General features: G+C 44.5%; 1 protein-coding gene across 1 annotated transcript in view; it reads right to left on the bottom strand.

Moving 5' to 3' along the window:
- Nucleotides 1-24,592, bottom strand: part of SHOC1 (shortage in chiasmata 1) — a 525,180-nt gene that overhangs the window by 355,442 nt on the left and 145,146 nt on the right. The window contains exons 8-9 of the mRNA XM_075348066.1: nt 7,783-7,921; nt 5,978-6,076 (exon numbers count right to left, since the gene is read on the bottom strand). Coding sequence (XP_075204181.1) covers nt 5,978-6,076; nt 7,783-7,921 — 238 coding nt within the window. The remainder of the gene's footprint in view (nt 1-5,977; nt 6,077-7,782; nt 7,922-24,592) is intronic.

Raw genomic sequence — 24,592 nt, 5'->3', positions numbered from 1 at the left:
TCACTAATGCTTTATATATCCCACCGCTTGCCACCAATTTGTCACGAACAGCCGGGGAAGTCACTCAGAAATCCGCAGCTGTTCACTGATTTGTTACACACGACTACTCTCTAGCGCCCCCCTTGTCTGCAGGCCACTTTTGGTACTGCAGGACAATGCATAAGATGAGGCTGCTGAGCTGATAATGCCAAATATTGGAGGTCTCACAGCAAGGGTAAATGTATATATCCCCGATTCCTGCTAATGGAATATTTATATACCTCGGTACCCTTAATGATAGCACTCCAATAATTCAATGCAATACAATTACGCTGCCACCACCCAGACTTTCTACAGGTAGCTGGGGACCCGTTTCAGATAGCATAAGGCCCTACGGGGTTTTGGATTCGTATATAAAGCATAAGGAAAGAAACTCTTAAATTTTTATGTATTTAATCCGAAAATAGGCAGTGTTTAAAGAATATACAAGAATTTACAAAAGGGAACAATACACATTACGGCATAACAGTTACATTAAAATAAAAGGTATAAAAGTGAGACTTACTAAGCTTGTGCCATAGAAGTGACGTCTGCTTAGGGAGTAGGAGGGAACTCCAAGAGAAGAAGATGTTATAATCGGCCAGCATCACCCTTCATGATGCCCTCCAATACTGACTGCCCCCCAGAACGAAGCTGTTCCTATTATACATTAGGTAGCCCCCCTTTCTCTGTGACATCATTTTATGGTCTCTGGGGGGCTGTGCTCTGATGTTCACAAAGTTCCATAATTCTAGGGTTTTTCATATCTTTGCTCCTGGGTCACACAGGTGAAAGATATTAGCGTCATATTTTATATCTCGATTTTACAGTTACATTGATACCAAACACAACGCCTCTAGTACAATTTTACTGGCCAATACTAATTTGTCGTGATTCCGTCGATCTCCTCGTCAGGTGAGACTGTGCGCTGGGTTCCGCACGACACCAGGGATTCTGGCAATATGTTTTTCATTTTTCTAGCATTAAAGCAGCACTTAAAAACCTGTTTTGGAAGTTTTCCCGCCAATATAACAAATAATTGTCTTTCTCTGAATCTTTTGGCTTTAGTTCTACCATCACCCAAAGTCATAAATACCTTAAGCTTCCAGGCTGATCAGATAATCATCATGACGATCTCTGGCTGATGGTGGACAGGAGGGGGATGGAGACCCTTCAACAGTTTTACATGACAGGGTGTATACTGCAGAGGAGGAGCTATGCTTTTGCATCTACTTAGTGTCCTCCTATGGATAGGCAGCATAACACCCATGGTGCTGTGTACCCCAATGAGGCGTCAGAGAAATATGGTGTATTAATTTCAGCACCAAATCTGCATCTCTTGGCAAAAACACCCACACAAAAACGGTTTTGACACCTTTTCGGTGTAATTGTCTGTCAGAACATACACATTTTGTGCTGAAATGTCTGCACCAGATTTCTGCACCAAATTTACATCTCCTGGCAGAAAACCGCACCAAAATGATTTTAAATAATTAAAAAATCCGCATAGGGTTCCTCTTATTTTTGTACACAACCTAGATACGCTCACGGCAGGTGGCTACAGCCTGTAGCTGTATGCTTTATTTGTGCTGCATATCATAATATGGGCTAATTCTATGCCAATTTATGTATTTATTTTTTACGCCATAGAGATGCACACAACCTGTGCGATTCCAAGAGGTCAGACATCCTGTCACACAGAGTGGTAGCGCTGTCTGACTGCAACCAATCACATGCCGGGACTGATGGTGGGTGGGGAAGCAGTGCATATGCATGAGGGTAATAAATGGCCCTGGAAGTAGTGTTATCGCAGCTCAGGAGACTTGTAAGTATAACGCTCCTGCTCTAATCCCCCTAGCCATTTTAAAGCACATGATCCGGGTCGCCATAGACTTATATGGGGATCGGCATCTGGCCAGATATCCTTAATTAATTCCGGGTCCGAACCAGGTTTTTAAAAAAACTGGTTGGACCTGCCGATTCTGGATATCTGCAGATTCGATAACGTCTCTGTGCATTGTCTGTATTGCACTGAATAAATAACCGTGAGCACTCAGCTGGATTACTTTCTTCATTTATATCTGCGGATTCGTCCATCACTAGAGAGGACTTGTTTTTGCATTCCCATCTGACACTTCTAATGGTAACATATTTGAGTAAATAAGGCAATTTGATTGTTTTACTTTCATTTTTGAGGGAACTGTGGCAATCAAAATACAGCAATTTTGTCATTTCAACGTCTTTATTTATAGTATACTGTATGAGGTTAATAATATTAATAATATTTTTAATAGACTGATGGACTTTTATGGATGGGGTACTACTAAACATGCATAATTTTTATGACTTCCTTTTTAAATGAGCAAAATTCAAAAAAAAAAAAAATGTACATGCTTTAATTTCTTAGTGTTTAAAAAAAAAATAAAAAAAATTGTTGGATTTATTAGTTCTCAAGGGGGATAATTTGATTGCTTGTTCCATATACTGCAACACCAAAGTATTGCAGTATATTATGAAAACCAAGAATTTTGCGCTTTATAAGACGCACCTGTATAAGACGAATAAAAAATCTTTTTCTTTATTTCAAATGTATATTAAAAAATATTTTCAATAGCAGCATAATACATATACAGGCAGAGATGAAAAAATTACTGCTGTAGAGCGCACGGCAAGACGTGTTTCGGCTAAACCTTTATCATTGCCATGATACACATTGCTCTTTTACTGGGATATATGAAGGAAAAACTCCTAAGGTAGGTGGTGCTATCATTAATGAATCCGTAATTGATCATACTTGTGAGCTTCCACCTATAACATTGACTATTTAAAATCAAGTATTAACCCTAAAAAAGGCTGGTACGCTAGCAGTAATTCTTCTAACTAATTTACAATACATGATATAACAGATTATGTATACAGAAATTACTTTCATCATATTAACATATGCAAAGAGAAGAAAAAAACAAAAAAAACAAACAAAAAAAAACCAAACAATGGACCCTCAATATAATTTTAGCACAGGATTATATTTATGAACTTAGAACAGAGCGGGCTATAGTTATTAACATTAGGATCATTATATTTAGATTATTAATAAATTCTGATTAGATCTTGTCTATTATTTAAGCCTATTGGCATCCTGGTTTCCATAGTAAATATCCAAGCGGACTCTCTATTAAGTAGTTTATGTTTTCTATCGCCCCCTCTGGTAGATCGTGTTACTAATTCAATTGCTTTAAACCTGAAGCTGTCAAAATTGCCAGAATGGTATTGTGAGAAATGCCTGGAGACCGCTGATGGGTTGAAAGTGGAAGGGTCAATAGCATCAGAAATGTGCCTTCATATTCTTTTTCTCAATTTTCCCGTTGTACAACCTATGTACTGTTTGCAGCATGATGTACAGTCAATTAAATAAACAACGTAAGTGGAATTAATGTGAAAGTATTTTCTGTATACATAATCTGTTATATCATGTATTGTAAATTATTTAGAAAAATTACTGCTAGCGTATCAGCCTTTTTTAGGGTTAATACTTGATTTTAAATAGTCAATGTTATAGGTGGAAGCTCACAAGTGTGATCAATTACGAATTAATTAATTATAGCACCAGCTACCTTAGGAGTTTTTCCTTCTTATATCCCAGTAAAATAGCAATATGTATAATGGCAATGATAAAGGTTTAGCCGAAACACGTCTTGCCGTGCGCTCTACAGCAGTAATTTTTCATCTCTGCCTGTATTTGTATTATGCTGCTATTGAAAAGATTTTTTAATCTACATTTGAAATAAAGAAAAAGATTTTTTATTCATCACAAATTTGGCTCGCTGGATCTATCCTTCTTCTATATCAATTGTTGGCAAGAGCTCCTGCCATTTATCCGTTGCTGAGCATCTATATGGAATAGCAGGCTATTCATTGAATCTTTTTGGTAAGCTGGCATTTTTTCTTCTTTTTTCATTGAGTATAAGACGCACCCCCAAGTTTGGTGAAGGAAAAGAGAATTTTTTTTTAAATGTTAAATGGGGTCCGTCTTATAATGCCAGTGTCCATCTAACAAATCATATAGGGTATATGTCCCGCATAGCCCCCCATCCTAAAATTAGCCCCCTTAATCTGGATATGGCTCCCTTATATTGAATATAGCCCCCTTGTGCTGGCACACGTCCCCCAGTGATGCCACATGTCCCCCATTTATGGCACACATGCCCTATTGCTGGCACATGTTCCCTACAGCTGGCACATGTCTCCTATGGATGGCACAGGTCCCCCAGTGCTGCCCATGGTGCCCTATGGATGGCACACATCCCCCTGTGCTGCCCATGGCCCCCTATGGATGGTACACGTCCCCCTGTGTTGCCCATAGCCCCCTGTGGATGGCACACGCCCCCCTGTGCTGCCCATGGTTCCCTATGGATGGCACACATCCCCTGTGCTGCCCATGCTTCCCTATGGATGGCACACGTCCCCCTGTGCTGCCCATGGTCCCCTATAGATGGCACACGTCCCCCTGTGTTAGATAGGGCCCCCATGCTGCTGCCCATAGTAAAATAAAAAACTCTTTACTTACCTTCTCCAGAGCTGTCCTTCCTCATGTCTCCCTCCGTGCTGCTGAGCTCCTGCACTGCCTGGTTCTCGGTGCTGGTCATGTGATCGGCACAGCAGAGTGACATCATCTCTGCGTGCCTGATCACAGCGGCAGCAGGGAGACCGGGGAGACACACTGGAGGTGGTAAGTAAAGCTTTTTTATTTTACTCTGGGCAGCAGCATGGGGGCCATATCTAACACGGGGTTGGCATGTGCCATCAAAGGGGCGCTCCCCCAGTCCATCACCGCGGTGTGGTTTCAGCACCACGGTGATGGACAGCGGCAGTGCATATTATATGAGTGAGAGCAGGAGATCTCCCGTTGCCACCTGCAGCCTTCACCAGCCTCCACCAGCCTGCCTTAGCCTCCAGCACCACTCCAGAGCTGCCCCCACCTCCCCTGGGCCCTGCAGTATATAATCCATATATTCCGATTATAAGACGCACCCCCTACTTTCCCACAAAATTTGGGGGAACAAAAATGCATCTTATAAAGCGAAAAATATAGAATATTATGAGATTACAGCCATGGGGTTCTTTAGCAGGCCATGGGCTACCAAGGTACCCCATTGGCAATATTAAAGTGATTGCAGGGTGGCCGATAGGTGTCCGAATGTATGCCCCACCATGCTTGCATCATTTGCCACTGTGAGTTCATGAACTTGCAGCATATAATGACACCTGTTCTATAACCTAATAGTTTATGATAGGATGAGAAGGGGTTATATACTATAAGTATTCCAAATTATACAGTTAAAATGCATTACAAAATATTGGTGTAGTGACATGTAGTCTACATGTTGTCAAGGGAGTTAGCACTTACATGCGGTTTATGTCTGCCCACTGCACACAACACAATCACTTGGTATAATTTGCTATCAGTCACTTCTGAGACTATAATACAGGGGTCCCCAACTCCAGTCCTCAAGGGCCGCCAACAGTGCATGTTTTCAGGATTTCCTTAGAATTGCATGGGTGTTGGAATTGTCATCTGTGCAGGTGATTAAATTATCACCTGTACAATACTAAGGAGATCCTGAAAACATGCACTGTTGGTGGCCCTTGAGGACTGCAGTTCAGGACCCCTGCTATAATATATAGTTATAGTGCATGCTGTCTACATCAGCAAAGCTACATAGCCCAATGATTGGCTGCAGCAGTGACGTGTTGTATTCGCGACATCACCACTGCAGCTCGCCAACAAAGACAGCAGAAATGGAGAGGCAGCATTGCATCCAGGAAAGTTGAGTAAGATATCTACTTGTTATTTTATCAGTCTATTACCCTATGCAACTCAAACAAACGGCTTTAATATGTAGCTTGGTGCCAAGACTTGCTTAGAACTATACATGATGCATTTTGTTATTTAATGTACCATGCTTCTCCACATTTTCTTCTTTATGTGGATCTAAGTTTCTCTCAAATGTACTGTGTTCAATAAAATCATCTTCCTGACAGATTTTGGTAGACAAGCCTGAAAATAAATACAAGCAGTATCAAAACAAGCGTACGACATATGAATTGGATTGGGGATTAAAATGAGCATTTTATTGTTTTTTCAGTTGATATATGTGCAGCTGCTTTTAGGTATTTACTCTCATTCAACCCTGATGATTATTCTCCTAGTAAACATAGCGGCGAGGCAGACATCACTTTCCATCAAACTAAACACTCCTGTCAATCCTGAATGGTAACACATACGCTCTGCATTGCTGAGATAACAGTCGTGAAGATCCCAGAACAGCAGGAACATTGTAATGTGCATTGACAAATACAAAATCAAAGTTTAGAAGACATTTACAAGACAATGAAGAATAACTATAATGATATAAAACCTGCCAGATTGAATAGAACAAATATAGCCGTATTCTTCCACCCCAGATCTAGGTACAATTAGTAAAGCAAATTTTACACAATGCATCACATTTATTTCATTGCCACTGCTGAGCCAGCTTTTTCTTTTAACTATAGCCAACAGTGTATCTTAAAGGTGTATTTTCAACAACGTAAGAGGATAAATTTGCAAAGTTCTTGTGAAAACAAGCAATTTATCTCTTATTAAAAAGCCAGGATATATTATTTTATAGTTTATTGCTCATTACCTAGATTACTGGCCATTGCTGCAATCTATCTGAGTTGGACAGTCTCCTAGGCAAGAGAGAAGTGCTAACAAGCGCTCTACTATCAAGCTCATAAGCGCTGCTCTGAAGCTAGTCAGATTACTAGATGATCCAGACTTCAGGTTTCCTATGCTTCTCCGATGCCGCAGGGGCAAAGCTGTATTTACTTGCAGCATCAGATTAGTCTGTTCTCTGGCTGTGGTCCCTGGTGGGATCTCTAAAGTTTTAAAATGTACCTGGGTGCAATTGTTTAGCCAGGATCTGATTCAGCGCTGCCCACATATTGGCTGTTATAGAGCTTTAAGTTGGCTCTAGGTTCTAGAAGTGTGATGAAACACACTTTGCCCAGAAACCTTACACTGGCATTGTCAGTTTTGGGAAAAGTACCTTAAAGCACCACTACAGCGGGTGTGGGGGGTTGGGGGGAAGGGTATCATCACTGTAGTGGTGCTTTAAATGTGAGCCCTGCTGGCTCCTGTCTCATACTCAACTTCCGGAGTTTTCATATTCTGCTGACGATGCACCATCCTTGTAGCGCCTTTTTTGCCCGTAGCTTTTGACTTGCTTGAAGTCAGAAGCTACGTCATAGACACTATCTCTATGAGAACCAGAACAAGGCCAGAAGAAGGTTCCCATGGAGATACCTTGAAGAGTGACCTCTGACATGCTCCATGAAACACTGGAGCTGCTGGCTAGTCAAATTTCAGTGCAGATAAACCGGAGCACCACTGGAAAAGGATCAAGGTGGCGGAAGGTGACTATATGATAGAAGGCAGGGGAGCTTACATTTAAAGCACAACTACAGCGATGATAATGATGAGTCAGGGCTCCAGTGACTTCAATTGAAAGCACCACTATAGTGGTGCAATAAAAAAAATGCTCTAGTGGTGCCAGGGGCAGTAAACGTGGATTACCACACAAAAATGCAGCTAATACAAATCTTACTTTTGCTTTCATACATAGAAATGTATTTTTTTGTCTTTTGATTGATCTGAACAAAGTAGATATTATTTCTTACAACTGTAGCTTAATTGCAAAAGTTAGTATGCAGCTTCATTACCTGTTATGTCCGTCTTTCCAGGCTCCTCTGACATTTCTTCAGGAGCCAGCTGCAGAATGGTCATGAGTTCAGAAACTTGAGGTCTGCTTTGTGAACAATTCTTGTTCAGTTCCAGAGTACATGGTAGAGAGAGGCAATCCTAATTTCAAATGAAAAAGTGCAATGTACTTGAAGGATAAGTCCAACTGGAATAACCTTTGGGTAGGCCAGAGAGATTTTTGAATGGCCTATTGAACAATTCTTTGCTTTTACAGGGGAATAGCTGTTTTCTCAGCAAAACTACTCGGTCATGTAGTGATCACCACTTCTGGCCTCAACTTTAGTTATTGTAAGGATGGGGTCCACAAGAGTGTATAGCATCCGATGCAATAGATTCGGATGTGATATGCTAATGACCCTCGGCTTAGGTTCTACTGTGAGAGTGAGCTGAGTGACATTATACTGGGCTCCAATTGTTTCGCATGTGAGGATCTGAGCACGTGAGGAGACGGTGAGATTAATCTCTCCATCTTCTCCATTACCTGTCTCTGTGTATATGAGACTTTCCTTGAATGACATCATACAGTCCCATACACTTGTATGCAGGGTTGGTCTGGTCTACTGGGCTGCCGGGGGATCCACTGGTGTGCCTCAGGTCTGTGTGTGGCACAACGATAAGTCCTAGGCCGCAAGCCCGCTGTCTGGGGGTTATACTTGACACTGATCTCTCCTTCACCTCCCACATACAATCTCTTGCCCGCACCTGCCGCTTGCACCTCAAGAACATCTCTAGAATCCGCCCCTTTCTCACAATGGAAACGACAAAAACCCTCACCGTGGCCCTGATCCACTCTCGCTTGGACTACTGTAACTCTCTATTAATTGGTCTCCCCCTAACTAGACTCTCTCCTCTACAATCAATCCTTAATGCAGCAGCCAGGGTCACCTATCTGGCTAACCGCTACTCGGATGCCTCTGCTCTGTGCCAGTCATTGCACTGGCTGCCCATATATCATAGGATCCAATTCAAACTGCTTGTTCTCGCCCACAAAGCTCTCCACAGTGCAGCACCCCCCTACATCTCCACCCTCCTCTCTGTCTATCAGTCCACCCGTTCTCTACGCTCTGCAAGCGACTTTCGACTAACATCCACACTAATTCGAACCTCCCACTCCCGGATCCAAGACTTCTTCCGAGCTGCACCAACCCTCTGGAACGCTCTACCCCAAGAAGTTAGGACAAATCACAACTTACTCAGCTTCAGACGCACCCTAAAGACGCATCTTTTTAGGGCGGCCTATCACACTCCCTAATCAGATTCGATTCACATAGTCCCTCTACAACCTCTCACAACATAGCTCCACATCAAACTCCATGGCACCCAAAGGCATCTCAAGGCTCGGGCCCACTGGTCCAGGAAACCATTATCCAGCCCCATTTCCGTGAGATGGTTGGATTGTCATTGTAAATAAGCACTTGAACCTTGCCTCTCCCCCCATCTCATTGTAGATTGTAAGCTCTCACGAGCAGGGTTGTATTTTTTTCCCCTCTAAATATTGTATTTCTATAACTGTTACTTGTTTGTATATGATCCTCCTGAATTGTAAAGCGCTACGGAATATGTTGGCGCTATAGAAATAAAGATTATTATTATTATTATTATTATTAGTCGGTCCCCCCATGCTTCACATAGGGCCTCAGGCTGGTGACCGCGGGCTGGGTTAGGGCAGGGAGCTCTAGGCAGCCCCACCAGCGGCAGAGCCGTCGCCGCGGGCCTGCCTGTTTCTATGTCGACCGGGGCTGCACTGTGCCTTCAATTGCTTGAGTGCTGCTACGGCCGTGTCACAGTTAACAGACATGGCGGCCATGTCTACTAACTGTGACATCAGACAGCGCGCCCTGCACTGCTGCTTCACGTCAGAGAGAATCTTCAATGGAGCCTGCGGAACGGACGGTAGATAAGCCAGGGGAAGGTGAGAACTCCTCTAATGTGTGTATGCTTGTGTATATGAATACGACTGTTTATATGACTTTTTTTGTATAAATGAGTATAATCTGTGTACACGTGTGTGTACATGTATATATGTATGTACAATAGTGCATGTGCCTGTCTGTGTTCTTCTGCATGTCTATGCATGCATGTGTTTATGTACCTGTGCTTGTCTATGTATGCCTGAGTGTGTTCTGTATGCATGTATGGCAAAAAAACAAAATGGGATGCACAGCTGAAAATACTTAAGCCATAATAAAAGGGGTGCTTCATGCTTGTTAATGACCAAGTGGAGGGAAAGAAAAAAGCACTAGCATATGTATAGAGCACACCACTAATAAATGACAATGAAAAAACTTTATTAAACACCACACATGTTACAAGAATACAAATAAAAATTTAAAACCATGGGGTATGAAACGACAATTAGACCATCAGTCTCCCAGCCACAATACAAACAATGTGAAAAACTGGAACCACGGAAAAGTCAATATTGCTGCACAATAAACAATTGATAGGCAAATATAAAGGTGTACCGCCCCCGTGCCAGCGGCAGAGCCGCTCGGATATGGAGCCGCGGTGGCTCAAGGGGTCTCCGGAGATGGGGTGTCCGCGCGGACACTCGAATTAAAAGAAGGGGAGGGGGGAGTATGTACAAGGGGATTAGGAAGTTTGTGACGCCACCCAAAGTGCGTGGTAATGTGAGGGACCACCGCTGCTGTTGGGGAGCCCAGTGACGATGGTGTAGCAGGAGGATGTTTAACCCCTCCGTGGGTAGGGGGTTTATGTCCCAGGGCCCGTTGGATGGTTGGTGCTTGGGGTGTCGTTGGGGATAGGAAAAGGGTTTTTCAGTGTACTCACTCAGTCCAGGAATAACAACACCGACAGCTTGTAAACCAGAGTTCTCAGCACCACTGCAGCTTGTAGGGAGCACGCTTGGGCCCGTGCCCTTGGTGTTGCTGTTAGCTAGCCCTTTCCTTGGCACCTTTTTCTCCATTTGGTCCCTCAAGTATAAAACTCTTCGGATCCCGCTCACCCGTATGGCTAACGGAGTGAGCTTGCTCTCAGGGTTCACGCGTAGGATTTCTTTGGACTGTATTGGGAAAGTCCTATTTCATCGGTGCGCTAGTACCTCGATTTTGGAGCGGGTTGGGGATGAATCTTGAAATCTTCACCCCCGTCAGGTAAATTACTGGAATGCGTAAAGCTACTTCCGGCCTAGGGTCCACGTACCCAGTCGTGCCCTGGCCACTGCCCAGTGATAGCTCAAGGCCGCCAGCTGCCCTCCTTGGCAGTTCGTGCCCCTTGACACAATCCTCTGCGACCGGGGTTCCAGCTCCTATCAGGCCCAGACCAACGTCTGCTACCTAGTAAATATAGGAGCCCTGCTCCAGGCCGGTGACCTCTCCCTCTCAGAGAGTCACCTCTGCCGCCTTCTCCTTCCTCAGCTCCACTCTCACTTTCCCCTTCAAACCCTCCCAAGTGGGCAGCCCTATTCCTTTCAGGCCCCCCAATGGTGTGTCTGGTGGGTACAGTGTAAAGTGTTCCTAGGAGTTTGATTGGCTAAGCTGTTAGCAACACCAAAGGACCAGGACCCGTAACCAAGGAGGAGTGGATACTGTGCAGAAGGGCAGATTGCACAATACCCTGTGACGATCTGATAGGCCAGGGCATCACAAAGGCATCAATAGTGTGCAACGGACATACAATGAAATAAGCAGCCTTCATGCCTGTGTTTACGTATGTGAGAGTGTGTGTGCTTGTCTGCATTGTTATGCATATGTCTGTGTGTCTGTCTGAGTGTCTACATTTGTGTGTTTGTGTGCCTGTATGTGTGTTTACATGTGGGCATGTCAGTGCATCTGCATATATGTGCATGTGCTCATCTGTGTGTCACTGTGTGCCTGCCTGTGTGTGCCTGCCTGTGTGCCTACATCACATCTTTTAACATCACTGCTATACACCATGCTCTGACATCTGGGTATAGTATTAGATGGGTGGGGTGGACATTTGACCGCGCCGGATATGAAGCCACAAGAGGATTCCGGGTGAACACAGAAAGGTGAGAAGAAGCTTTTTGTTCCTCACTCTGTGAATGGACAGGATAGTGGATATTCGAGCCCAGTATGGGGCGGTTTAGGGGCCTGGAAAGGAGGAACATAGGGGCCTAAGATGGGAGACATTAATAAATATAAGGGTCCAGGAAGAGAGACATTATTAAATAAAGGGGGTCAGGATGGGAGACATAATTAAATAAAGGGGGCTAGGGAACATAATTACTATATGGGGCCAGAATGAGGAACATACATTATTGGTTTATGGTGGCAAATGGTGGACATACTTACTGTAGGGGCAAATTAGTAAACATTATTACTGCTGTAATATAATTTAATTTTGAGGATACTGTCTTCCATGGGCGGATCAAAAGTCTGATGTAATGTAGAAATTGAGGAAAAAGTGTGGAATGTGCTCTGGAAGTGATCAGCTATAGGTGACTTTGTATTTTCTGCAGAGTTGAGTCATTGCAGGAAGAAGTGATAGTGGTCACTGCCAGATAAAGAGGAAAATTAAGATTAATGACTTCGACTATAGAGGTCAATGGTAAGTCAGTGTATTACATGTACACACACTATACACTATATACAGAGCTCCTGTGTATAATGTCACAGGTGATCACTGTAGTACCTGTACACTGACAGCATATACAGAGCTCCTGTGTATAATGTCACAGATGATCACTGTATTACCTGTTCACTGACACTATATACAGAGCATCTGTGTATAATGGTACTGATGGTAATATTAGTGTTATTAGTATTGAGGTTTTTATTCATGATCATTATTGTAGTATTATTCAGTCACTATGTGGTCTGGTCATGGGGTATTGGTATTTGACCCTTGTATGTGGTTGTATTCAGTCACTATGTGGTGGTAATATATAGTTTGGTCATGGTGTGGTGGAATTTCTCTCTTGTACGTGGTATTATTTCGTCACTATGTGGTCTGGTCATAGTGTTGCAGTTTTTCTACCTTCTATGTGGTTGTATTCGGTCTTTATGTGGTCTGGTCACAATGTGACGGTATTTCTCGGTTGTGTGTGGTATTACTAGTCTTGGTATAGTGGATTCTGTTGTGTATGTGTAGTGCCCCATGGGGCAGGTGCTTTAACCTACTTGTCGCCGGGTCGGGGGGGGCATATCCTCTGCATCGTCACGGGGTGGCCTGTCCCGGTTCCGTTGCCCCGAAGCGTACAGGTAGAAGGATTGGAGGGTGGATGGGAGGCAGGAATGGAGGATGGGGGTGGTAGTGACGGCTAAGACTTTTAAGGTGATCGTCACACCACCTGTGGTACGCGGCCAGGTATCGGGCTGCGCTGCAGGGTCTCTCACCGGAGCAGATGTTAAATGCAGCTGGGATGGTGTCACTCTCCAAAGGTGGAGCGGGATCACCCCGGGGAGGATGATGGCGGGGGTGGTTGTAGTCCCCGTTGGCGCCGCAGTGCTGGGCGTCGGTACCGGTTAAAGGAAAGGCAAGTCTTTTTACTCACAGGTTGTTCAAGCACTGCCCCAGAGTGCCGTTCTCTGCCACGATGGGCTCTAGCCGATCCCGGATCCATCGGCGGTCACCGCCGGTGCCCGCGAAAGTCTCTTAGTGAAGTGTCCCTCGGTTGCTATCCGTAACCCAGGCCAAGACTCCTGCTCAAAGCCACGGGCCTATGAAGTGAGAGGAACACTAACTCCAGTTGTCAGTGCTAGGTGTTATCCCAAGCTGTGCCTAGGAAAGTTCTGCTGTAAGTGTGTTGGTTGCTCCTACTTCTACCCCATGTGGTGCCCACCCCCGGGTGGTTGTCCTAGCAACTGGGGAAGTCAAATGCTTTGTGATGGCTGGCTCCCCTGTCTGCTCTAGTTCAACTCCCTGTGAGTAAGGACCTGTGGCTGTTTGTGTGTGTTTTGTGAAGGCACCGGCAAATTAACCCCTCTTGACCCGGGATAGATATTACCTCTGAAAAGTGGTGTAATACCCTGTGGCGCCTGAAGCCCAAGGGTGCCACATATGGGGGGGGGGGAGTCACTTTTTATCTCTGATATCAATATGGGGAAGATTTTTTATTTCCAGTAGAGATGAAATACTTGAACATTTAACCCCTCCCTGTCCTGTGACTATTACACTGCAGCAAATATGTACTTGCAGAGGTTCTCTGCTAAAAACAAGTAATCACCTTTTCTAAGGCCACGTGCACAGGTTGAGTATTTGGTCAGTATCTTACATCAGTATTTGTAGCCAAATCCAGGAGTGGTAAAATCAGAGGAAATGTATAATAGAAAAACGGGCACCACTTCTGCATTTTTCACCCACCTCTGATTTTGGCTACAAATACTGATGTAATATACTGGACCAAATACCGAAAGTGTGAACATGACCTAAGGATGTGATAAGTTATTCATCAGTGGGGGTCTGACTGCTGGTTCCCTCACTAATTGCCAAAATGTGCAACTTTTATCCCCATTACACTGGAGCTCTTGTCCGACTCGACCCCTGATCCATTCATTCCCTCAGTTGCTGCTGCATGTTTTTCTTGGCTTTTTCTGACCGCCCCAAAAAGGATGAATAAAACTGCGGTCACACATCCCACCTGCTGCCTCTGTATTTTATAATGGGGATATAAATGCCCTGTCAGGGATAAAGGTCCCACATTCCTCTGATCGGTGCGGTTTCCGTAGGTCGGATTCCACCGATCAATAAATTATCACCTACCTAAACTGTGCATCGGTGATAACTTGTTTTCACCAAAGGTCCCCTTTACTGCAAACTACTGTAAGGGCTCGTGTGCACGTTGCGTAATTTCATGCGTTTACGCAGCGTTTAGAATTGCAGCGTAAGCGTATGCGTCCTGCGTCCTCAGCACAATCTATGAAGATTGTGCATAATCCGTGCGCACAATGTTTTTATGAAGGCAGCGATTTGAGTGTAAAAAATTTGATAAAATCACAGTGTTTAAAAATGCAGCATGTCAATTATTCAGTGCGCTTTGGATGCAGCTCCCACTCTGTCTATGGCTGGTTTCAGACGTCCGTGTTTTAGGTACGTGTGACGTCCGTTTTTAACACGGATGTCACACGTACCCATGTTACCCTATTGTGCACTCTCACACGGCCGTGTTTTCACACGGACCGTGTGGCCCCGCTATTTCACACGGAGACGTGCCCGGTTTTTCTCCAGCAGCACGGATGTCACACGGACCGCATACTGATGTGATCCGTGTGACATCAGTGTGACACGTACCAGAGAAAACACTGGTTTTTAAATAAAAAGATTTTCTATATTTACCTGTATCCAGCGATTCTGTCTCCGGCTCTGCTGCGTCCCGCTCCTGACCCCCTCTCATTATTTTCATTGATTATTCACCGCGTTGAGCAGCTGACAGCAGGGGCATCGCGGTGACAGCGCTGGAGACAGCATCGCCGAGGACAGCACCGCCGAGCACAGCATGGCTGGGGACATCGCTAGTGACAGGCGAGTATCCTGCCAGCAGTGTGTGTGTTCAGGGATGTCCAGGAGGTAATCGGATTTCCCAATGAACTCTGATGACCTCCTGATGACACCCCTGCGACAACTGCGCTACAGCGAGTGTCACGATGGTGACTTCCAGGGGTTCATGAGAGTTCATTGGGAACCCTGATGAGTCCCTGGATGTCACTGCACAAACTGCTCTATACTCACCTGTCACCGGCGATGGCCCCGGTGATGTCCCTGGCGGTGCTGTCCTCGGCTGTGCTGTACCAAGCCTGTCCCCGCGATGTTCCGGCTTCCAGATCCTCAGGCAGTGAATAATCAATGAAAATAATGAGCGGGGATCAGGAGCGGGACACAACAGAGCCGGAGACAACATCGCTGGATACAGGTAAATATAAAACATCTTTTCATTACAGAGACACGTGTTTTACCCAGTACGTGTCACATGTATACAAACACGGATGTCACACGGATGTCACACGCGTGACACACGTGTGACACACGTATGACCATAACCATGCGTGTGACTGGTACCTGATTAAACACGGACGTCTGAAACCAGCCTATGGGAGAGGCAGCAACTCGAGCGCATGAAATCAGCATTTTTTCTGCAGAAACACTGCAATCATTATGCAGTGTTTCTGCAGCGATTGGAATTGCACATGAGCTGTCAAATCACTGCAGAATTTTCAACAGTGACACGATGCAACGTGTGCACGAGCCCTTACTTTACGTCAGTTATGGTGCGCACATGACAGGAGATGTGCAGGAGCCGCCTGTATTTTTCAGTCAACACTCCACTATAGCAGGGTGGGGGATAATGGCTAACAGGTATTTGCATATATCTGTATGGTGGGCCCCTATTCCCCCTGTGGGCCCCAGACATCCGACAATGCTTGTATGGGTGCACGTAAATTTGCGGAGGCACACACAGCATGCTGCAATTGTTTTCTTATAACAAATCAGGCTGTGTTCAAATGATTTTTTTTTTGCTGTTTTTTTGTAATGCAAATTAAACGCTGCTTTTTATAATAGAAGCAAAAGCTATGACATTTCAAAAATCTCATGCCTAGTACTTTTTAACTCCTTCACCCCCTGGCGATTTTACGATTTCTTTTTTGTTTATTCCTCCCCTTCTTCCAAGAACAATAACCTTTTTTTTTCAAGTGCGGTGAAATTGCAAAAAAAAAGTGCAATTGCACGATTGTTTTTTTTTTTATTTACCATGTTCATTATATGGTAAAACTGACCTAGCATTATGATTCCCCAAGTCAGTACAGGTTTGTACATACCAAACATGTATAGTTTTACTTTTATCTAAGTGGTGAAAATAAATTCAGAACTTCGTAAAAAAAAGAATTGCTCTTTCTTTGCCATTTTCCGAGATCCATACTGTTCTCATTTTTTTGGATCTGGGGCTCCATGATGGCCTATTTTTCACATTTTGATTTGGTATTTTGAATCATACCATTTTTAGGTAGTTGCGATATCTTGATTGCCTGTTATTGTATTTTAATTTAATGTTTCAGTGACCAAAAAACATAATTCTGACATTTGGAATTTTTTTCTCACCATGCTGTTTATTGATCAGATTCATTGATTTTATATTTTGATAGATCTGGCATTTCTAAACGCGGCGATAACAAATGTGTTTTTTTTATTGTTTTATCCACAATGGGAAAAAAGGGGAGATGACTTAAATTTTCAGTTTTTTTTATTTTTTTTTACATTTTTTAAACTCTTTTTAACTCTGTGTTCCTGTGAGTGGTAGCGCTCTGCCGGCATTCACAGGAAACACGTCATGGCAGCGACAGGAGTCATCATCTGACCCTGCACTGCCATGCCAACCCATTGGTAACCCGTGATCATGCCACGGGGCCACCGATGGCGGTGGGGAACAGCGCTTTCCCCAAGGAAGCATGTTAGATCATATTGCCAGAGTTTGACAGCACAATTTAAGGGGTTAACAACAGACATGTAAGGGGGTGACAGCAGTAACTGAAGGGAGGCGACCTATCACGTATATATACGTTGTAGGTCATGAAGGGGTTAAACATAAATTAATCTGATATTTCTATATTGTAATTTTATGCACCTCTACTTGATGTAAGAGGCGTCATTCTATTTAAGACATCTTGCTTATTTTATACTTTACTAATTTTAATACATTTTGTGTTGTTTGTGCATCTGTATATCCATCATGGGTATTCAGTAGAATTATTAGAGTAATGGTGCTTCCTATCTATTTAGCACAATAGTCATCTAACAAAGACTATTAGCATACATTTTAGAACTGCAGCGTTTTAGAAATCTGAAGCATGCCAATTATTTCACCCCTAGAAAGCAGTAAAAAGGAAAAATGCTGCAAAAAAAAAAAAAACCCCAAACAAACCCCAGCAAAGTTTTCCCACTGTATTCTTGGTGAATGAAACTAACTTTATTAAACATTTAAACAATGTACTAATGTAATCCTCAGCAAAAAAAACCCCAAAACACTGCAAAAATGCAACATAAATGTGGTGAAAATGCCACAGAAACTCCCCAAAAGGGTTGTTTTGAACGCTAAGCTTTTACTACCCAGAGAAAAGGTCTGTCACCAGGATTTTGCTCCCCTGTCTGAGAGCAGTATAATGTAGAGACCGAGACCCTGATTCCAGCTACTTCTCACTTACTGAGGTCTATGCTGTCATTTTGATAAAATAAGTTTACTCGGCTGCAGATCTATCAGTTCTTTGAATGCTGAGTTCTGTATATTCCCACCCACACCATTGATTGGCAGCTTTCTGTGTACACTGTACATAGGCTAAAAGGTACCAATCAGTGGTGGGGGTAAGGTTCTACATATCTCATAAATTTAGAGGATTACATGGTGGCAGTGATTTTATCAAAACAGCAAGCAGTTCAGTAAGTGACACATTCCTGGAATCATTGCTTCTGTCTATATCTTGCTGCTCTCAGATTAGGTGGAAAAAACCTGGTGACAGATTTCCTTTAAGGATGTAAAATATAACAAATAATTTTTCAAAATCAACATGTTAAGTCTTTTATCTTTCATTGCTATCACAAGGCATGGAATAACGTTATTACTAATGTGGCCTATATTACTATGAGAAGGCACAGAGAGCATTATTACTACAAGTGGCTATATTAATATGAGTCTGAACAGGGAGCATGATTACTATAGGGGGCATTATTACTTGAAAAGACACAAGGGTCATTATTACTACTGTGAGAATACAAAATATTTTTCTTTATGCTTTTCTACTGTGAGAATATAATTTTTATCTATATTTCTATATGTTTTTTATATAACCACTATATATACCTTTCTATAACCAAGTTTTCTTTTGTATATGAGTTGCAAGATGGAGTTTTAAAGTCTGCAGCTGATGTCGGATATATATTTCAGTCTGTTTTCTGGTTACTGCAATTTATCAGGAAAGCAAGTATGTGTACTGTATACCAAGGTCATCAGCTGAAGACTGATACAAAGCAACGGAATGCAGATGTGATAAGAAAGACTGGCTATCTGCGCAAGTCCAAATTCAAGGCTGAGACATTACGTGCCAGAGACATTGCCAGAGAGGGAGTCGGAAAATAGGAGGCGCTGAGAGGAATTTCCAAAATAGATAAACATCACAGACTTTTTGCATATTTCTTAATATAGCCAATGGCATACATAGGAATTTTACTAAAAGATTAACCCATTCCTGTTCTCTATAAAAGGATTGTAAAAAAAATAAACCACTGCTGTTGTGCACCTACCCTCACTGAGAGAGGGTTTAAACTAGATATTTGTTTGGTCTAAATTCCTTTGCCGCCACTCAGTAACTATTAGGCTAGGTTCACACACTGCGTTTTTTTGACGCTGCGTTTTTGTGCGTTTTTTGCGGCAAAAACCGCACAAAAACGCACCAGCGTCAAAAAAACGCGGCAAAAACGCACGCGTCTTGCCGCGATTTGGTGCGGTTTTTTGCTGCGTTTTTGCTCACTGCGTCTTTATGCGTTTTTTATCAGTGAACAAAAAAAAAGGTCTGATGTCATTTCCTTCTTCAATGTATTCTTCATTCTCCACTAGTGTATGCAGAAGAGCAGACAGCTGCAGAACTACAAGGCTCAGCATACTCCATCCAATAGTCTATGCAGGAGAGCAGACAGCTGCAGAACTACAAGGCTCAGCATGCTCCATCCAGGACTGTATGCTTGAGGAAGAGTCAGGGGAGCAGACCTACAAGGCTCAGCATCCTCCATCCAATAGTGTATGCAGGAGAGCAGACAGCAGCTGTCGAACTACAAGGCTCAGCATCCTCCTTCCAGGACTGTATGCAAGATTTCTTTGCCCCCCCCCAAACAAAAAAAATGACGTGGGCTTCGCCATATTTTTGTATGCTAGCCGGGTACAGAAGGCAGGTACGGGCTGCCCCCAACCCCCAGCTGCCTATTTGTACCCGGCTGGGAACCAAAAATATAGGGAAGCCCTTTTTTTTAATTATTTCATGAATTTCATGAAATAATTTAAAAAAAAAAAATGACGAGAGCTTCGCCTAATTATTGAGTCCAGCCGGGTACAACTAGGCAGCTGGGGATTGGAATCCACAGTGCAGGGTGCCCATGCTTTCTGGGCACCCCTGCTGTGAATTGCAGTCCCGCAGCCACCCCAGAAAATGGCGCTTTCATAGAAGCGCCATCTTCTGGCGCTGTATCCAACTCTTCCAGCTGCCCTGATGCCGGGTGGCTCGCTGGGTAATAATGGGGTTAGGGCTAGCTGTATAGCTGGCCCTAAGCCCGAAATTCATGGTGTCACGCCAATATTAGACATGGCCACCATGAATTTCTAGTAAAGATAAAAAAAAACACAACACACAGAAAAATATTTTTATTAGAAATAAAACAACACAATTAGTGACTCCATCTTTATTGAAATAAAGAACCCCCCTCCGCAGTAATCCTGGGTCAGGGTCCCGCGCCGTCCAATCCGGATCCAATATAATCTGATGGATTTGCTGGAAGGCAAAGCGATCAGATGATGTGTCAGGTTCTAGGGGCTGAATCACATCACACATCAGCTGATTGTATAAAAGCCGATTATACAATCAGCTGATTAATCGGTGCAAAAAAAAAAATCTCACTTATGTGCTGATTACCGGCAGCTCCTGGAGCAATTGGAGGAGTCTGATCCTGTCCGATCGCTGCAGCAGCTGCCGGTAATCAGAGATGAAGTCTCCTGACGCATCCGCTGATAACCGGCTGGGCGCCGGCGTCAGCCCAAGACTTACGATCACCTGATGCGTCAGGTGACTGCATCAGGTGATCCATCGCCAGGTCCTGCATCCTGCAGGCATACGTACCCGGGAAGACTGCACACACCCGGAGCGGCGATACCGGTAGGAGGATCTGGGAGCGGGCATGGCACCGGGAGGCTGCAGACAGGTGAGTATAACTTTTTTTTTTTTTTTACTGTTCACTTTTGATTTTGTAGCCGCTTCCACCTCCCGCCCGTACATGGCGCCGCACGGCAGCATACATGCCCAGGACGGGAGGTGGAAGCAGCGGTGACGGTACTGGGAGGATTCACGCTTCTGTGTTTACTGACAGAAGGAATCCTCTTCCTGTACACGTCACTTTACTACCCACCTCCTGCGTTTATAGCTGCGTTTTTGGTCTTAGAAACGCACCAAAACGCAGCTATTTGCGTTTCTCATTGCGTCTTTCAACATCCCATTGCACTCAATGGATGAAAAGCGCAGTGAAAAACGCGGGAATAATTGACATGCTGCGTTTTTGTGGCACCACAAAAACGCAGCTGAAAAAAACCGCTGTGTGCAGACAGCAAAAATGAAAACTCATAGACTTTGCTGGGGAAGCAAAGTCATGCAGTTTTCTGAGCAAAAACGCACCCGAAAACTGCGCAAAAACGCCGCGAAAAACGCACTGTGTGAACTTACCCTTAATCAGAGATTTTAGTAGACATTCACTGTTAAGAAGGTGATTTCCGAAACCATGGAATTTCTTCTTGACAGTTGGTGCCAGTGACTCGGATCGCTCCAGGAAGGAATGGAGATTTATGATCAACTCCAACCAGACTGCGGTAAGAGTTTTGATTTATAATCATTCTCTTATTTGTGTCCTATGGCAGCTTTCATTAGCCTGGCGAAGTCTAATTGGTGCCATGAGTCTATCTCTACAACCGGATTCCCTTCCTCCTGAGCGACCTTAAAGAACCCGAAAAGGTTGTGTCTGTCTGCTGAAATAGTTCTCGGGGATAAGTCTAGCTAGTTGTGTTTTCTGACACGGGTTTTTTGTTTTTTGTTTTTTTTTTTTCTTTGTGTGAATTTTATTGTGTAGATCAGGTACGCTTGATTAGTAGTAGTGGCAGATTTAAATGTCATAAGGCCCATTCAAGGTATACGCCCCTGCTATAGACTTCAGGCTAGCTGGTGTCTTGGTAGTGGGAAAATGTCAATCAAGGTCATGGTTGGGTGTTGCCCTGAGTGGACATGGGTGCCCCCCTGAGTGGGCATGGGGTTAGGTTTATGGGTGTCCCCCTAAGTGGACACGGGTGCACCCCTGATTGGGCACACGGTTAGGTTTTTGTCTCAGAATTCACAGCTAGTCGGAAAATTCCCCCAAAAATGGACGCCTTTAAGTCCATTTTTATGTCCGATGGTGGCTTAACCCCCGGACACATGAAAGCAAACGTGACAAAAAGAAAAGTTGATGCTAATTTGCAGTATGTCAGAATGTGGTAGATTATAATATGAATAATGGAATAAGGCATTGAAAGAACAGAAGGGAACTTTGGAAAATGCAGGATTACTTGAGACAGCCCAAGCTTGGTATAGAGTAGACTGTGCAATTGTAAAAGAATGTAATATGTGAAGGAGGAAGTACATGATAAGAAAGACAATGTATTGTATTATGCTTACTACAAGTGTTTGTCACAACTACTGCCCTATAATGGCATCGATAGTCCACATTCTTGGACCTGCACACACTGTGCCCAGCAAAACCCTCCCATTTGTTTTGTTCTGTTTCTTCTGGGACAACCTGCCTCTCGTCCACACCACTTTGTATTCCACACCCTCCGCCACCTCTGATGTCAAGCTGCCTTCACTTACTGACCTAGTTACTCATGTGGAAACTCCTCCCCAAACGGCCATCTTGGTACACCCAATGTGCAGAGTACACCCAGTCCCAGCCATGTTTCCTTATATCCATTACTTGCAGCTGATGGAAGTTACTACATTCCTCCGGAACATGTAGCAGCCATGTGCCCACACTTACCCTCCCCCGGAAAGTTGTTTTTTTTATACTCATGCTTTTAAAAATATTTTCTGCAAAAGACCTAATGTTATTGAACTCAGTGAGACTGTCCCTGATCCTGGCCCATCAGCTGCCCCTCCCGAGGAAACAGGTCCCGATCCCCAGACCCTCAGTCGGCTGATACCTGTCGTAGTAACCTTCTCCACTCCTAACCGTTACTCATTAACTATAGATGAGGACATTCCTGATCAGAGGGACACCCTCTCAGTTTCAGAGGTGCCTGACATCTGGGATCTAATCATACATTCTGAAATATGGACCAATACCATCCTTACAGTAGACATAGGGCCCATAGAGACCTAAAGACTCTCTGCTATTATCAATTCAATCAACTCGTCCCTCCGTCATAGTGGGGGAATAGCCATAGCTATAGTACAAGCATGGGGCCAGAAATACAATCTAACTATCGCTCTATCATAAGGAAAGAGGGCAAAATCCAGCTCATGGACCTGGAAATCTCCCTTGTAATATGATCATACATGCAGTCGGACCAGTGTTTGACTCTGACAAACATCAGCGCTGTGTGGAGGATCTACAGTTGACCATATCCCATGTACTTGAACTGACCAGGAAGAAACTCATCTAACCCATTACCATTTCTGTAATCAGCTCCCAGTCAAACAATGCACACAGGCTATTGTGGATAGAATCATTAGTTACTGTCCCATATCCTCACTAGAAGAAATCCGTTTGGTCACTACAAGTCGTGACACCACACAGTACTTCAAAGAAGCAATTCGTCTTTCGGCTATGACCCCTAACTACCCCAGTCATTTACTACAGCCAGAATGTATTTCCACATCACCACCCCCAGGAGTATCGAATGAATTACTGCCCGGCCTACCAGCACCCACTGTTGTTATGCTCCCAGTAGCCCCAACGGGTGAAACCATTCCGGACCCTAAACCAGAAGAACCCAATTATGTCCTCTTTACCCCAGTCTAAGTGAATAACCTACTCACTCAGCTACCAGACCCAGAGAAGCAGCCTATGAATTTCTACAGAAGACTTGAAGAAATCTGTACAAACTATTCTGCAGTTTGGAAGGATCTATCCAACTTAGCCAGCATCAAACTCGGTACTGTTTTTTACCCAGTCATTCAATCTGCTCTTGACTAGAGCGCTCTGGATTCAACGGAGGATTTCAGATCTGGAGTCGAGTTCTGCCGCTAAGTCCAAGCATGAGGCAAAGATCACCTAGTGGACTCCTCCACCAATATTGTCACGCTCTCCGGGTCCCCTGCTCTGCTCCCCGGCTCACCTGCCACGCTCCCCGGCTTCCCTGCTTCTCTCCCCGGTCTCCAGCCTCCATTGCCTGCGGTCTCCAGGCGGCCCGGTCCCCGCTCCCGGCGCCCGTCGGCTACTCAGCCCCAGCCCGGCTCTCCTGCTTCCTGCTCACCGCTCCCTGCCCTGGCTTCTGGCACCCGGGCCTCGCGCATGCGCATTAGGGCGCGCGGTCATTGACCCTTTCTTAAAGGGCCAGCGTCCACTGACAGGAAATTGAACACACAGGTACAGGGTATAAAGGGGTTTAGTGTCCAAGTGGGCGGGGCCTGTTCTTCGTGTTTCCTAAGCTAGGAGTCAGGTCTCCTTGTGTCTCTGTGCCATACTTACCTATCTCTCTTCTAGAGCCGCTCCTGCCTCGCCATCCGGTCCTGCCGATTCCTGAACGCTGACTATCTGCCATCCCGTCAGTCCGTTCCATCTCTGATCCCTGTGGTGACCCGTCCTCTCGCTCCATCGGTTCCGGACTCTGCCTGACAACATCTCGGCCTCCGAACCTGAGCTCCGTCACCCGGACTACCATCAGTGACTCCGTGGTCCCAGGGACTTCTCCATTCCACTCTTGTGCACGGACTGTCCTGCTACCCGTAGTGCTCCGGCTACCGGACCCCTTGCCTTCATCAAGGAGTTCGGCCCAGTGGATCCACCTCCTGGGTCTGCCCGTCCACCTGGCCCTAACAAATATCACCAACGCATCCCAAGAAGACAATGAGTCAGCTT

This window comes from Anomaloglossus baeobatrachus, chromosome 1 (assembly GCF_048569485.1).
Source record: "Anomaloglossus baeobatrachus isolate aAnoBae1 chromosome 1, aAnoBae1.hap1, whole genome shotgun sequence".
Lineage (NCBI taxonomy): Eukaryota > Metazoa > Chordata > Amphibia > Anura > Aromobatidae > Anomaloglossus > Anomaloglossus baeobatrachus.
Note: the sequence above shows the minus strand (reverse complement) of the source record. Positions and strands in the feature narration are given on the sequence as shown.